We start from the raw sequence: 15,507 nt of genomic DNA, 5'->3' as shown, positions 1-15,507 counted from the left end.
CCACATCAAACTGCTGGACAGCTTGGGATGCCTTTTGGAGAGACAGATGGATTCACAACTATCAAACAAGACGGTACAGCACATGAGAAACCAGAAACTTCAAGCAAGAGGCAAAAATTTTTGGCAGTTTATTATTATAAAATATATATTTCTTATTATTATGGAAATATAAAAAAATATTATTTTTTTTTATAAATATATATATTTATAATAATAAACATAATGCTTTTTACTTACTTTTTTTTATAATGCTATTTATAAAAAAGAGTAAACAAGAATGTGCTGTTTTTTCATTTTTTTTTTAATTTGAAAATTTTTGGTGTTTTTGAAATTTACTTTAGGGAGTACTCACTCACTTGCTTTTTTCCCAATTGTGCCAATGATACAAAACTAGGTCATAAATATAAGAAACTACAGAAAGCACCTTTTACTAGATTAAAAGATGTAAGAAAATATCACATTATGTATGAAACTACATAACGCATTGCATCAGGTTGAAAGTTTTTAGCACATAGACTTACATCAGCATAACCAAATAGCAAACATAATACAATAAAAGCTTTCACATAAACACAAACTATTACACACCTAGCAACCATACTACAAATACGTACCTTGGATAGTCATAGGTAAAGCATACACAAAATAAAGTATGACCAAGCAATAATCAAGACAAAAGAATCCATAACAACAGACTAGACATCACATTCACTCACATTCCAAAATCATATACATCATAAACATAGCTGTATCAGATACAACATACAAAATACGTATGCTAAAAAAGTTAGTAACTATTCAGAATTCATTCAAGAAATAAAGTTCCTTTGGAAATTGCATGAGTATTTGTTGTGCTAGTATTCTTTTCTTGGACAATCATTATATCACAAACACAACAAAAAAGTCTAGAAACAGCATATGCATCACATCATAGAAAGCAGCCATACTAAACATATGTTGCAAAGTGAGGAAATTTTTAACTACAGTTATATCAGATATATACCAACAACATGTAACAAAATTATTGCTTTTTATGTATTATGCCATGACCTTGGTTTAGCACAGCTTAGTATAGCATAATACTAAGCATTGATGCCAACCACATAGGACAAAGTCTGCAAGTAGTTGTGTGTATTCTATACATGTAATGTTGACAAATTTACAAACACTTATTATTGTAGGAATATTTACTTACTAATATATTTAACTAGAATGTTTATTATTTTGATATATTTTTAAAAAACCTTAAGTACTTTATGCCAAATTGCCTTTTTTATCGAGTATTTAGTTTAAAATGTCTGTTATTTATTATGATGTGATAGTTTTATAAATATTATTTCAATTAATAAATATACACTGTCTTTCACATTAATTTATGTTCAACACTTAACACCTGTCTCTAGTGCCAAATTAGTTAGCATTTAATTAATGATAGTAGTGTATGTAGTCTGATATAATTTGATAATCATTTGGCTTTAAAATATAACTATGATGTTTGGATGTTTATATATGAATCATTCTGTTACCTAAGGGTTGAGATCCTAGTATTACATAATGTTTTTGTAAACATCTCCACCCTTGTATTGCATCATAGCATTACATCATCAACTCACCAATATCTGCATTATATAATTTATGGACAGTACCTATATTCATAAAACATAGAATAATTTAAAAAATTGCATTGATTGGTTATGCAAGAGATGGATGTTTAGAAAAAATTTTTGAATGTATATAAATTAAAAAATTGCTTTAAAAATTAAAAAAAGTAAATTTTAAAAGGATATAAAATTGGATGTGCCACAATTTATCATCATTCAGAATAGAATTATTTTCGTCTTAAACAACTATAAATATGAAAATAATTATAATTAGAAAATTATTTAATAAATGTATAATTACTATCAAAATATATGCAGATTATGACAAACTTTTAAAAAAAAAATTGCTGTATGTACAGTACTTGAAGTTGTCAATTAAATCTTCAAGCAAGAGACAAGTAATGGCACACTTCTAGTCTGCTAGAATGCAATATTAAACTTGTGTGTTTGGCAGAATATAGATCATGTGTTGCAAATGAAACACTGATCTGATTGGATGTGTGTGACATTTTTCTATTCTTATTCCTTTATATACATAATATATACACAGTATATATATATATCACATTATGTATGAAACTACACAATTATATATATGAAACACATTATGTATGAAACTACATAATTATATATATATATACACTATGCATATATATAAATGCATTTGATGCAATAGGACTAGTTACGTGACTATTACATGAAGGAACTAAGTCCATAATTCTGATTTGCCCGCAGTTTTCTGATTTATGACCATTCTTCAATTTAAAAAATTTTTCCCAGTTATATAATGTGTTAGAAAAATCCTTAAAAATACTTATTCAGCTTTTTAGTTGCTAGCTAGATTATTTGTAATAGATCATTTGATTACATAGTTAATCTTAAGTTGAATATAAACTATCAATATCATATGCATTTCAGGCAAGTTTCAGTAGAAAATTATTACAATTGTTCTATTTACAATTAAAATAATGTATTTTTCATTTAACTATTGAACAGTTTTAAACAGCTAAACAATATTAATTATATATAAAATATATGAATAAACATTTTTAAAAATTAAATTGCTGTTAGATGACTTATAATTTGTTGTTAGATCTGATTATTACATGTATTGATCATTTAAGTTCTTCAAATACAATCTTATTTTTCATTAGTTTTCTTATTTTAGTTTAAGACATAATGTTAGACCTGATTACATATTAGTGTTGTATTTTTCTGTGAACATGGATATAATTATAGAAAAAATTATATTTTGATAAAAAATTGCTCAAATATTAAATCAGATTGTTTTGAGTCATTCTTTCAAGGAGAAAGTAAGATGACTACCTGCAAATCAAAATAATGGCCATTGATTTTCTTTCAGTAAATGGTCAGTAACCATTTACGTTCTAACTGTAAGTTTATAAATTAAATTATAAGTAAATAATTTTGAAAATTGCAATTTACTTCCAAGCAAAAGTTAGTTATTACTAGGAAGTGTTAAATTGCTGCAAGTGAATATGCTGCACATTTCCCTCTTGTGTATTTTATGGTTTCATTCGTAAAGTTGGCCTCTTGTGATTGGCAACAGAACAACCCATGAACAGAATTGACACAATGCTTTTAGTGTGATATGGAAAATATAGTTGTATTTTTGCTTTATTTTATTAAAGATAAGGAATTTTTGATGATTTTATAATTTTTCAGAACTGAATAAACTAATGGTAATTGTTAAGAAGTATTTCTAGTTCTTTGTTGTTCTAGGAAACAAGAGATAATTTTAATTGTGACAGCTGCCTCACAGAGCTGTGTAGAAATGTTATTCATAAATGTACATAAGATAAATGATTTGTATTAAAAACAATTCTTCTAATTTGTGTTCTTGTGACATTGAATAAGCATTATTAATCAGTTTGTGTCTGAATATCTAGGAAAAAGTAGTCATTCAAATTCAAAATGATATTTGTAACTTATTTTATGATTAAACATTATCATAAAGATTAATATGTTTAATTTTTTTTATTGATTTAGTAAAAATCATAGACATTTAAGAAAAAATAGTGTTTTATTTTTTATTTAGATTTTGCATAATTAAATTGATTTATATACAGGTAACCCCCGTATAACATGGCACTTCTATAGCACGGATTCACTCTAACACGGTTCGAGAATTGGTACCATCTCCCATATAACACGGTACTTTTATAGCACGGATTCACTCTGACACGGTTTGAGAAATGGGTAAAACCCTCGTACAACATGAAATGTAATAAATTTTTACACACTTAAGTACTAATAGTTCACGAAAATTATTATTTTCGTAAACTATTAGTACTTCAGTGTGTAAATTTTCTTTTCTCGTCTCCATACACATGGTCCTTCGCGAAAATTGTTTCAATTTTGCCAGATCTCGACGCTTCTGCTTCTGATGTTGCCAGATGTTTTTCCGTTATTTCATAAGTGCTTAGCACCATATAAGGAAATTTATAAAGATCTTTTAACTAGAAGCAAGCAATCTAAAATTACATACACTTTTTGCAAAAGGTAAAGCATGAATCTGAAAATAATGCAGAAAAATGCTCAGAGGATAACGATAACTTGCCAAAAATGAAACGCTCTCGGTTAATAGTGCTTTTAGTGATGACAAAGAAAACATTGTTTAATTTATATTAATATGTATCACTTAAGAAAATTTTAATAAAGATATTTAACTTAATTATGAAAATATAGTAGCATGTTTTTATAATTTTTGGAACCTAACTCTCTTTTTCGTACTAGTTCTTTGATTTGCATAACACGGATTCACATAACACGGCAATTTTTTGGAATGTAACTACTGTGTTATACGGTGGTTACCTGTAGTTGGTTTGTGTGATGATAATTTTTTTGTGTAAAAAAAGACATTTTATGTTGACTATATTGTGAAGAATAAATTCTTGAATATTTTTTAATACATGATTTGAATTCGAATTTTTTTTGTGGCAGGCAACTTGTAACATTAGCATAAGGAGAGGTTACTTCAGTCATAACAATGAATATTAACTGTATTGATTTTTATTCTAAGATATGAGATTATTGTGATGTAAATTACTTGTCATCAGATAGGAAAATAATTTTAAGCTGATTTTTGAAGCATATGCTTTTAATTAATTTTCTTTTATTTTGTTATGGTATTATAATAGTAAGGTTCAAAACAGTTTTGGAGGTTTTTAAGATTTTAAATGAATTTTAAAATGAAATAAAATTTGAGATAGAAAATTTTACAGCTTTGTACAAAAATAGGTTCTTTTATAAAATTAATTGTAGGAACTGGATAAATTTGAGTAGAGAATATAAACAATCATAAATTTCATCAGAAATGTTTAACAGTTAACCTTTACCTTTAAATACCTTTAAATAAGGTTTTGATCTTATTTAAAGGTATTCGTCAGGTTAGTCAGGTTACATTACAATCAAATATCAAAATGTTTGAAGAACATCTGCAGATCAAACATATACTGTGTTTAATCTACAGCCTACAAAATAAATTAGTTACCGTATTTTACGGACTATAAGACGCACCTTAATTTTTAAGCAATTTTTTTTAAAAAATAACATTTTTACCATTATTTTTGTTAACTACTAACAAAAATATTGTAATTCTAAAATATGAGCTTTTAAAGGAAAAAGAAGAGTCCCAATTGTAAAATTTAACCATAAAATGGATTATTTGTTGAAAGAACATTCAAAATAGTCATGAAAAAAATTAGAATGTCAGCTACCATCCGAAAAAAATTCGAAAAGACACTTACTGTATATCACCACGTGCGCATGCACTAACTTGCGCTTTCACAATTTCTAAATTTTCATTCATAAAACCACATATGGTAATGGACCCCGAAATGAAACTATCTGAGCCATGGAGGACGCCATGTTGCTTTCCACCGCAAACTACCTCTATAAGTGGCCGTTTTTGCCGTTTAACGGCGCGCACTTATAGAGTTAGGAATGCGTTCCGCAGGAATTTTTAAACAGATGTTGCTCATGTGGAGTTACGTATAGGAATAAAAGAATGCACCCATGTTCATTGCATCAGTGCACTGCTGCTGCCAGTTGGATTCATTGCCAGATAGAGATAGGTTTCCCATGGTATCAAATATATGGCCATTTTTAAGACTGGTGGGAATTTTAAATCAAACACTTGGACATTTGTATATTAATTTTGAGTATAAGACGCACCTGAATTTTGGAGGCAATTTTTCAAAGAAAAAAGTACATCTTATAGTCCATAAAATACAGTACATATATTATTTAATATAAATAAATTTTAACAAATATGCAATAAATTTTATGGTAACTGTAGTCATCAAAGGAAACAAGTTTATTATGTTTGATACACATATAATACAGTACAGTAATACCCCAAACTTACGTGATAGGTGGGACCTAGCGATAACTGCGTAAGTCGAATTCGCGTAAGTCGGGGTATAATTTTGCAATTTGTGTAAAACCCAAGTCGGATGTATGTAAGCTAATAAATGTTCTTGTTAATCTTATCTCGTCTTTTGATTCATTCATGGTTACGAGAAATCACCACATAGTCTCTCAAGTCTCCATAGATATAACCAACACAGAAATAAATAACACAAAATAAATTGTAGCTATGTGTCGATTCCATGCGACATGTCTGCTGAACATGTAAGCTGAACAATAGTGTGGGGCGAGTGAGTAATCGAGAGTTGTGTGGTGCTCAAAAACAAAAGACGAATCGACGAGATTTGAAAATTGCGTAACTCCAGGTTTGCGTAAGTTGGGGTAGCATAAGTCCGAGGTATTACTGTATTACAATGATTTGATGAAATAAATTATTATTTTAAATAGGATCATAATTATGGAGCGCCACCACCACCATCACCACCTCAATCACCACTTCCTAAGGTGAATGGTACTATTGATGATGATACAAGTTTTTCAGTTATTTCTACTTCAACTAATAATGAAGAAGATACTCAAGAAGAAAGTATTACTCGTTGCATTTGGTAAGTAATTTTATAATGTGAAATTTTTAATATATCAGACAAGTTTGGATTTTCAAATCATTAACTTTAAACTTCAATATATGGCTGGTCAAAACACCTTAATTTTTTAGGAATTATCACATTCATAGACACTGTAATTCCTAGAAAATTAAGGTATGTTGACTGGTTATATATTGAGATTAAAGAAACAGAATAGAAGCAAAGTATAAATTATGGATAATTAACTTCAAAATTTGAAAACATAAAATAGAATTTTTGCAAAAATTTAATAAAAAATAGTTTTGTATAATATAATTGTTAATTGATGTAATTTGGAGATCATAAGTTATCGGTATAACNATTGATGATGATACAAGTTTTTCAGTTATTTCTACTTCAACTAATAATGAAGAAGATACTCAAGAAGAAAGTATTACTCGTTGCATTTGGTAAGTAATTTTATAATGTGAAATTTTTAATATATCAGACAAGTTTGGATTTTCAAATCATTAACTTTAAACTTCAATATATGGCTGGTCAAAACACCTTAATTTTTTAGGAATTATCACATTCATAGACACTGTAATTCCTAGAAAATTAAGGTATGTTGACTGGTTATATATTGAGATTAAAGAAACAGAATAGAAGCAAAGTATAAATTATGGATAATTAACTTCAAAATTTGAAAACATAAAATAGAATTTTTGCAAAAATTTAATAAAAAATAGTTTTGTATAATATAATTGTTAATTGATGTAATTTGGAGATCATAAGTTATCGGTATAACATCAAAAATGAGATATGACTTTGTTATTATAGTGTGTGGAAAAATTGTAAATTTGGATGAGTTTAACTTACTAGTTAATACTTATTCAAATTTTAAATTTATCAATTTTCCAATACACTAGTATAAAAGCAAAGAAAATAATTGTAAATATTTGTAAATGTCTTTTAATAGATATTTTTATAGAGTTGAGTTTAGTTTATTACGGTTTACTGAAATTACATATTAGAATAGCATTTATCGGAGTAAAAGCGTGATTATTTCTGCATAAGGAAGTTTGCTTGTACTTAGTACTTTTTACTTAGATCTGTGGACATGATATGAATGCTGCTGCAACTGAAAACAAAAAGTTTATTGTATTTTTATTGATTACTAGTGTATAGGTAATAAGTGTTGGGGATATTCAAAATGCAAAACAAAAGAAACCATTTGTTTACAACAGTTGTCTAAAGATTTTGGTTTTTACTTGACTATGATATTACCTAAAAAGAGTGACTTTTTATATATTTTTCCATAAATATTTACCAATATTCATTAATATGATGATTTCTGGTTTTCTTGTTATTGTAAGTGATGAAATCATTAATTTGTAGTTATATATATTGAAATCATATCTTTTTCCTTCTAATTATTTTTTCTAGTTTTTTTTTCAATATATTTTTCTAGAAATTTATTAAGTATTTCACTCCATAAAATTTGATTTATATTTTCTTTATTCAGTGGATTTGACCATGATGATGAATATATGATTTGCTGTGATCGATGCTCGTAAGTATAATCAATTATTTTTATATGTAAAAAAATAAAATTTATGTTATGTATGTAAATTTAAGAAAAACTTTTGACTTTATTAAATAAATAATATTAGTTTAGTTATTGTTATTAAATAATTTAGAAAAAACATTAATAAATAACAGTAAATGCTAACTTAATTCATATTTTTGTGGCTTAATTGCTTGAAATTATTTATAATTTTTGAAACAGCAGCTATATCATTACTTTCAATAACTGTATGTGTAAGAATAAGTTTATATTATAATTATAAATACACTCATATCCAAAAAATAAGCATGACTGTTAATTTTACTTATACTGTATCTCAGTATTTATTGATCAGAATAGTCTAAATCTTAACAAATAACCAAAATATTGTATTATTTATGGAAAAAAATGGAAAAAAAGAGTTAAAAAATATGATAGATAAATAAGTAAATAAATAAATATATATACAGTGGGTGGTTGGTTAATGAACAAATTAGATAACAAACACTTTCGCAAAAGATTTTTATGTTCGGATAACAAACACCTCACTGAACAAACACAAGAAGAAGCAATGTAAAATAATGAATACTGATTGGTCTTTTCGGTTAGAGTAAAGGAAAAGGTATCCAGCTAAAAAAAGGTCTTAAACTTAATATTAACGAATAGACATAGACATATCTAGATGTAATTTGATACGCTGAATCGATTGGTATTGAAAAAAATTACTTACGATCAACCGTTTAAAAGTTACAAACGATTTTTTATTTCCGGCTATTTACTTCGTTTAAGAACAACTTTATTAAGAAATACGCAGGCACTCATCGATATTAACAAAACGAGTTACTTTAATTCACCATAATACATTCCATCTACGAGAGAAAGCGACATTAAAAATGCTAAAATGGTGTCGTTAGCCAGCGAACACGCGTACACACGACAAGAGTGTAGGGACAACTGACGCAGGGAAATTTTCCCTGACTGGTGGGGAACTGTCGAGCGTGACGTCACTTCCACAATTCCCTACACACACGTGAGCGGTAACAGAAATAGTTGACACGATAATATAATTATTATATATTATTTAAAATAAAAGTAAAAATTTAATAACAAATTTAGTTTTCCCCATGTTACTTTGAAACAACATTAACGTCTTTAGTTCTTTATCCCAAAATATCCGCTGTTATGCAAAACGTCTCCAGCTTTTAATGCGTTTTATACGCATTCTTTCCTCACTGTTTCACATCTAGCAGTTTATACAGTATGCATATACTACACACTCGTCATTAGAACCTTCCTACGTCCATTTTATGTCACTTATACAGCGACGAACGCTTTTACCCTAGATGATGGCTGCCCTGTACTTCTACCATCAGAAGTTAAGCAAAAGGTCTCCAGCTTTAATTGCGTTTTATACGCATTCTTTCCTCACTGTTTCACATCTAGCAGTTTATACAGTATGCATATACTACACACTCGTCATTAGAACCTTCCTACGTCCATTTTATGTCACTTATACAGCGACGAACGCTTTTACCCTAGATGATGGCTGCCCTGTACTTCTACCATCAGAAGTTAAGCAAAAGGTCTCCAGCTTTAATTGCGTTTTATACGCATTCTTTCCTCACTGTTTCACATCTAGCAGTTTATACAGTATGCATATACTACACACTCGTCATTAGAACCTTCCTACGTCCATTTTATGTCACTTATACAGCGACGAACGCTTTTACCCTAGATGATGGCTGCCCTCTGCTACCAACATTAAAAAAAAGTGACAATTGTAAAGTACTGTATATACAAAATAGTATTACGTTATGTATGGATGATTTTGTTGTAATGATTTTATAGAATTCGTAAAATTTATTATGAGCAATGTAGTAAGTAAACTTTGGTTAATATATTACGAAAATGTTTGCGTTCCAGGCATGCCAACGTTCTGCTGCTTTCTTTATTAATGGAACTTTGAGCTGTAATGAGCAATAGTTGCTATCAGGAAATGTGTAAATACTTTCTTCCACTGAATAGAGCATAATGTTCACAACAAAAATGAGACGCATATTTATAAGCTCTTCGAAAATCTACATCTTATGGAAATATGAATTTTATTTCTAGTGCCTCTTATAATTGACGTGTTTTGAACACTTTTTTTTATAGAAAATGCTAGACACTTTTTTAAGCAAGGTTAATTCAAAACTAACAAATTCTGCACATTTCGATTACAATAATGTTTTGTACTTGTTCATATTGTTTGATTTGAGAATAGTCATTCGTCTTCTACATTGTTAATTGTACTGTCATTTTTTATATTTTGATTTAATTCATATCACAATTAGGCAGAACATTGTTTCTGGACAATTAGACAGGCACGTTTTCTAATTGTCCAGAAACGGCTATCAGTGGTCAGTGTTGTTATTCATTCAGCCACTGATAGAGCCGATTTAATGATATCGTATTTATTGCATACTTCATAATTTTGAATCAGCTAAAGTTAGAAATAACTTGGTTGAATAAGTTAAAATCTGTCTTTCATAGTTTATTGTAGTGTATTAATAAGTTTAAGTGCAGGCTGCACATAATATACAGAACAAAAAAACCACAAAATCTTTTAAATGATAACTTATTTGCCATAAGCATTTTCAGTCTTTCTGGTTCGTAATCAGGTGTCATTAGTTTAACAGATATTTACAACTTCTAGTTCTGACAAAACTACAAAGTTCTTAAACTCTGATATTTTATTATTAAAAATCAGAAACCAAAATTTTACACATCAATGTTTTCTTTCTTTAAATAATCATGTTATATTTTATTTCTGTAAAAGTTTACATATTGATATATCGAATAAATTTCAGTAATTTCATTTTTTTTCATTTGTTGTAATTTCAGCAGATGATTATTAAAGATTTTGTTGAAGATGTAGAATTTTTCATTGAATTTGTTAATATTTACGAGAAAGTTGCGAGATCTCACTAGAGAGCGTCAAAATTCTCAATGTAGAATTTTGTTACAAAAATATCACACCATTCAATAATTTTAACTTTTATTTAAACAATATTTCTTCTTCAACAACTTTTTAGGAATCAAAAAAAGTAACTAACAACTTTATTTTATGTACAATACACANTTAAATAATATATAATAATTATATTATCGTGTCAACTATTTCTGTTACCGCTCACGTGTGTGTAGGGAATTGTGGAAGTGACGTCACGCTCGACAGTTCCCCACCAGTCAGGGAAAATTTCCCTGCGTCAGTTGTCCCTACGCTCTTGTCGTGTGTACGCGTGTTCGCTGGCTAACGACACCATTTTAGCATTTTTAATGTCGCTTTCTCTCGTAGATGGAATGTATTATGGTGAATTAAAGTAACTCGTTTTGTTAATATCGATGAGTGCCTGCGTATTTCTTAATAAAGTTGTTCTTAAACGAAGTAAATAGCCGGAAATAAAAAATCGTTTGTAACTTTTAAACGGTTGATCGTAAGTAATTTTTTTCAATACCAATCGATTCAGCGTATCAAATTACATCTAGATATGTCTATGTCTATTCGTTAATATTAAGTTTAAGACCTTTTTTTAGCTGGATTACTTTTACTCTAACCGTCTTTTCTTGTCTTCAGGCAACAATTCAAAACTTTTCGGAGCGTGGGAAATGTCGACATCGATGCTCAACCCGGTATACATTGATCGGATAATATTCCTCCAAACTTTGAAACTCTCTCTTGTAATTTCAGCCTTTTATTTTTCTGATAGAAGCAATTCTTTTATAGTATTCGCGATACTGTCAGGCGGGCACTTGTTAAGTTTTGTGTCTGTTTTTATTTTCAAAAGGTTAGAATATAATAGCAAAGGTAGAGAGTGAGCAGATGATGTCTGATGTTGCTGGGCAGGATGGCTTGAACAGATCTACAGTAGGCTGCAGTTTAATCTTATCTAAGAGAAGACTCAAGCAGCTAAAGGAGTAACAAAAATCACATCTGAAAAATAAAGAACATTGAAGAGCTAATAATGGAACCTGAAACAAATCTGATGCCAGAAGAACACCAAGAAACTCAGCAAGATATGTTTTCTTCTGAAAAATAGGATTAATACCAATATCTGCTATTAAAAATCTTTTGAAGAAGTGGGAGGATGTCAGAACAATGATCTTAGAATGGCATCCAAACCAGGTTAAGGTTAATAAGCTTGGGAATCTCTACAATTACAATGCTATTAATTACTTCTGAAAAATCCTGAAGAAGAGAGAAAAGCAATTGACATTAGACAGATTCTTTAACCCCCATAAATGGAAAAACATGACTAATAAAAATTCAAGACTGTGTATATATGTATTTTTATTATTACATATAAGTAAACATAGTAAGAAAATATTTATTTTTTATTTTTTGTAGTCCCAGAACAAATTAATCAAATTTCCATAAAAACCTATGGTAAATTGATAATCGGTTAACGAACAATTCAGATAGTGAACAAAGTCTTGGAATGGATTTTGTTCATTAACTGATCACCCCCCTGTATAAACTTTTATTATATATCAAATACAGTATACATTTTAAATGTAAACTGTATTTTATATATATTTGACACAAAAAGCGTGCCACAAAAAAGGTGATGTTACAGTGGTACAGACTTTTAATGAAGAATTTATGTAATAATACATAAGGTTTTTGTTTTTGTCTACAAAATCTTTTGCATAAAGTTGCCATAATAGCAAGATCTAGTGAGTAGTTATCCTGTAAGCATAAACCCACTGAATGCAAGTGTCAAAACTGGCTAATTTAATATGTGGTAATGCATATTTTATTCTCATCAAAATTGTAAAAAAGGTATAAAAATTAATAGACAAAATGTCCACATTAATGAATGCATGGGTTAGAGAAAGCACACCTGTATTATGTTCTTGTCCTTTTGTAGTAATGAGTTTTGATGGTGATATATAATCAAGTATTTTTGTAAATTTTTTATAAATAATTTTTACTTAATTCTTTAATAACTAACTATATTCTAAATAATTTAAACATTGTTTCTTTTTTTGATGTTAGTGACACAAAGAATTATAGCTAGTTTTGTTTCATCAATTATTAATGTAGTTGATATAATTCAAATAATTAAGCTTCTTTCATTCTTGAACAATGCTTTTTTTTTTAATTTAATGTTTTTGTTCTAATTCAAGCTGACATATGTTGCAAAAATTTTAATGATACTTAATTATGTTCTTTGTTTTATTTATGTTATGATGTAATGAAATTAAACTAACTTCTGATAGAAGTAGAGTGAAAATAAATCAAATGATTAAAAATTTTTGATTTTATTTAATTATTTTAATACTTTAAAAGTTTTAACTAATTATATAGTATTTTAAAAAAATACAGTCTTCAAATGTTGGGACAAGAAAGAAATAAGTCATAAGACAAAACTAGCTGCATACAATACAGTTTTTAAACTTATATTGACATATGGTTCTGAGAATTGGGTGAGAAGTAGGGAAATTGACCAAAAATTAGAAGCAGCAGAAATTAAAGTTTTTGAGAAAAATTAGTGGTGTTAATAGATGGATACAGTGACAAAATCATATTAAAAATGAAGACAAGAAAAAACCTTAAGATAACAAATATTCAGATGAGGGTAAGTGAGGCTAATCTGAGATAGTTTAGCCATTTGGAAAAAATGGGAGAAGACCGACTGGCCAAACAGGTATTCAAAGCTAAAACCAAAGGGATGACCTAGATGAAGGTGCATTGATAGTGTTAAGCAGGCTTTAGAGGAAAGGAATTTAACTTTAATCCAGGCTAAAAGCTTGTCTCTTGGTAGGAGAGTTTGGAAAAAGTAGTGGATGGTAGTATAAAAGTTTGATTTTTTCACCATGTTGACCTGTACACACTCTGGGTATCAGCAGGAATGGAGATGATGATGAATCTTCAAAAGTTTACATTTTAATCAGTGTATTTGGATTGAGAAGATTTTATAATTTGACTAATATACTGTATTTTCATTATTTTAAAATGAAGCATTTGCTATTCAGTTTGAAATTATTTGATGGCATTTTAATTGACATTTTTTAGTGTGTAAAAGTTTAATAATAGAATTATTTTATTGACATTAATTGTGAAATTTAATGAAATAAACTTTACATCTGTTTTTCAGTGTATGGCAACATGTTGATTGTATGGGTTTAAATCAAAATAATATACCAGAAACTTATCTGTGTGAAAAATGTGAGCCAAGAAAAGTTGATAGACAAAAAGCTAAAGCATTGCAGACACGCAAAAAGGAAGCCATGACTGGTAAGTGTTTTGATACTTAGATTAATTTTAAAGAGTTCATTTGTATGACACTTACCTCTCTTTAGCACTATTTTGTGTTGCACTGTGTCATTATAATTATTTTGTATCTAGAATTCTACTTTTACTAACAAATAAAAAAGAAGCATTGAAAATTCTTAAATAATGAGTTGAAACAAAGAAGTGGTACAGAATATTCATCATTTTTTACATTTACTTGATCAACAGAGTACTTCATACAATGTATCCCAGCTGAATGTTAAGATTTTAACCTTGTCATATCTGCTAAGAGTTTTTCAATAATATTTTTAAAACAAAAGGATGCTTATTATTATGGTTTAACATACTATACCATTTTTTAAAATAAGTTTAATGTGGCTTCTTGATAACAAGCACTGAGTTCAGCATTAACACGATTTTCTTATATCGCAAGTCGAAAGTACTTGTGATATAAGAAAATCATGTTAACGCTGAACTCAGTGCTTGTTATCAAGAAGCTATACAATTTTGGCATGAGTTTTATTTATTTAACTATTTCTATAAGTTTAATGTGATTTATGCATCTGATAAAGTTTTTTTTTTTAATTTTTACCGTAAAGTTTTGTATAATGTGCTATCATGTAAGAAAGTTTAAATCTATAAATATGTTATGTACAGTAGTCTTTTTTTCTCTTGATACTTTGTAAACTTAATATCTGTCTCAACATTTTGTTGGTTTCATTACAAATGGAACTAATTGAGAGTTATTAAATAGAAAGACTACTAAGCTATTGCTATTATTATTAAGTTATTGAGGTTTGATGTGGGAAGCTGTACTAAATAAAACAGTCTTAAAATATAAGCAAATATTTGAAATGTATGTTATAAAACCTGATAACAAGATATCTACATACTGACTATGTTATAGATTTTATCTAGATAAAATAAAATCACAAATCTTGAGGATAAAAATTTTCTTACAAATCTATTTTCTTACAAATTTTCTTTCAAACATTTGCTTATATCATATTATATTAACGATACTAACAAAAGTAACTGATCATACAAAGTTTGATGATTTAATGATGATATTAAATTGATGTTATTCATGTAACTAAAGAGTATTTC

General features: G+C 28.2%; 1 protein-coding gene across 1 annotated transcript in view; it reads left to right on the top strand.

Moving 5' to 3' along the window:
* The window catches only part of LOC111618560 (histone-lysine N-methyltransferase 2E-like), an 87,763-nt gene that overhangs the window by 51,570 nt on the left and 20,686 nt on the right, over positions 1–15,507 (top strand). The window contains exons 4-6 of the mRNA XM_023360119.1: positions 6,441–6,598; positions 8,082–8,129; positions 14,264–14,403. Coding sequence (XP_023215887.1) covers positions 6,441–6,598; positions 8,082–8,129; positions 14,264–14,403 — 346 coding nt within the window. The remainder of the gene's footprint in view (positions 1–6,440; positions 6,599–8,081; positions 8,130–14,263; positions 14,404–15,507) is intronic.

This window comes from Centruroides sculpturatus, unplaced genomic scaffold, assembly GCF_000671375.1.
Source record: "Centruroides sculpturatus isolate CEXI.00-Female unplaced genomic scaffold, Cexi_2.0 scaffold42, whole genome shotgun sequence".
NCBI lineage: Eukaryota > Metazoa > Arthropoda > Arachnida > Scorpiones > Buthidae > Centruroides > Centruroides sculpturatus.
This window is presented reverse-complemented; position numbering and strand designations above follow the sequence as displayed.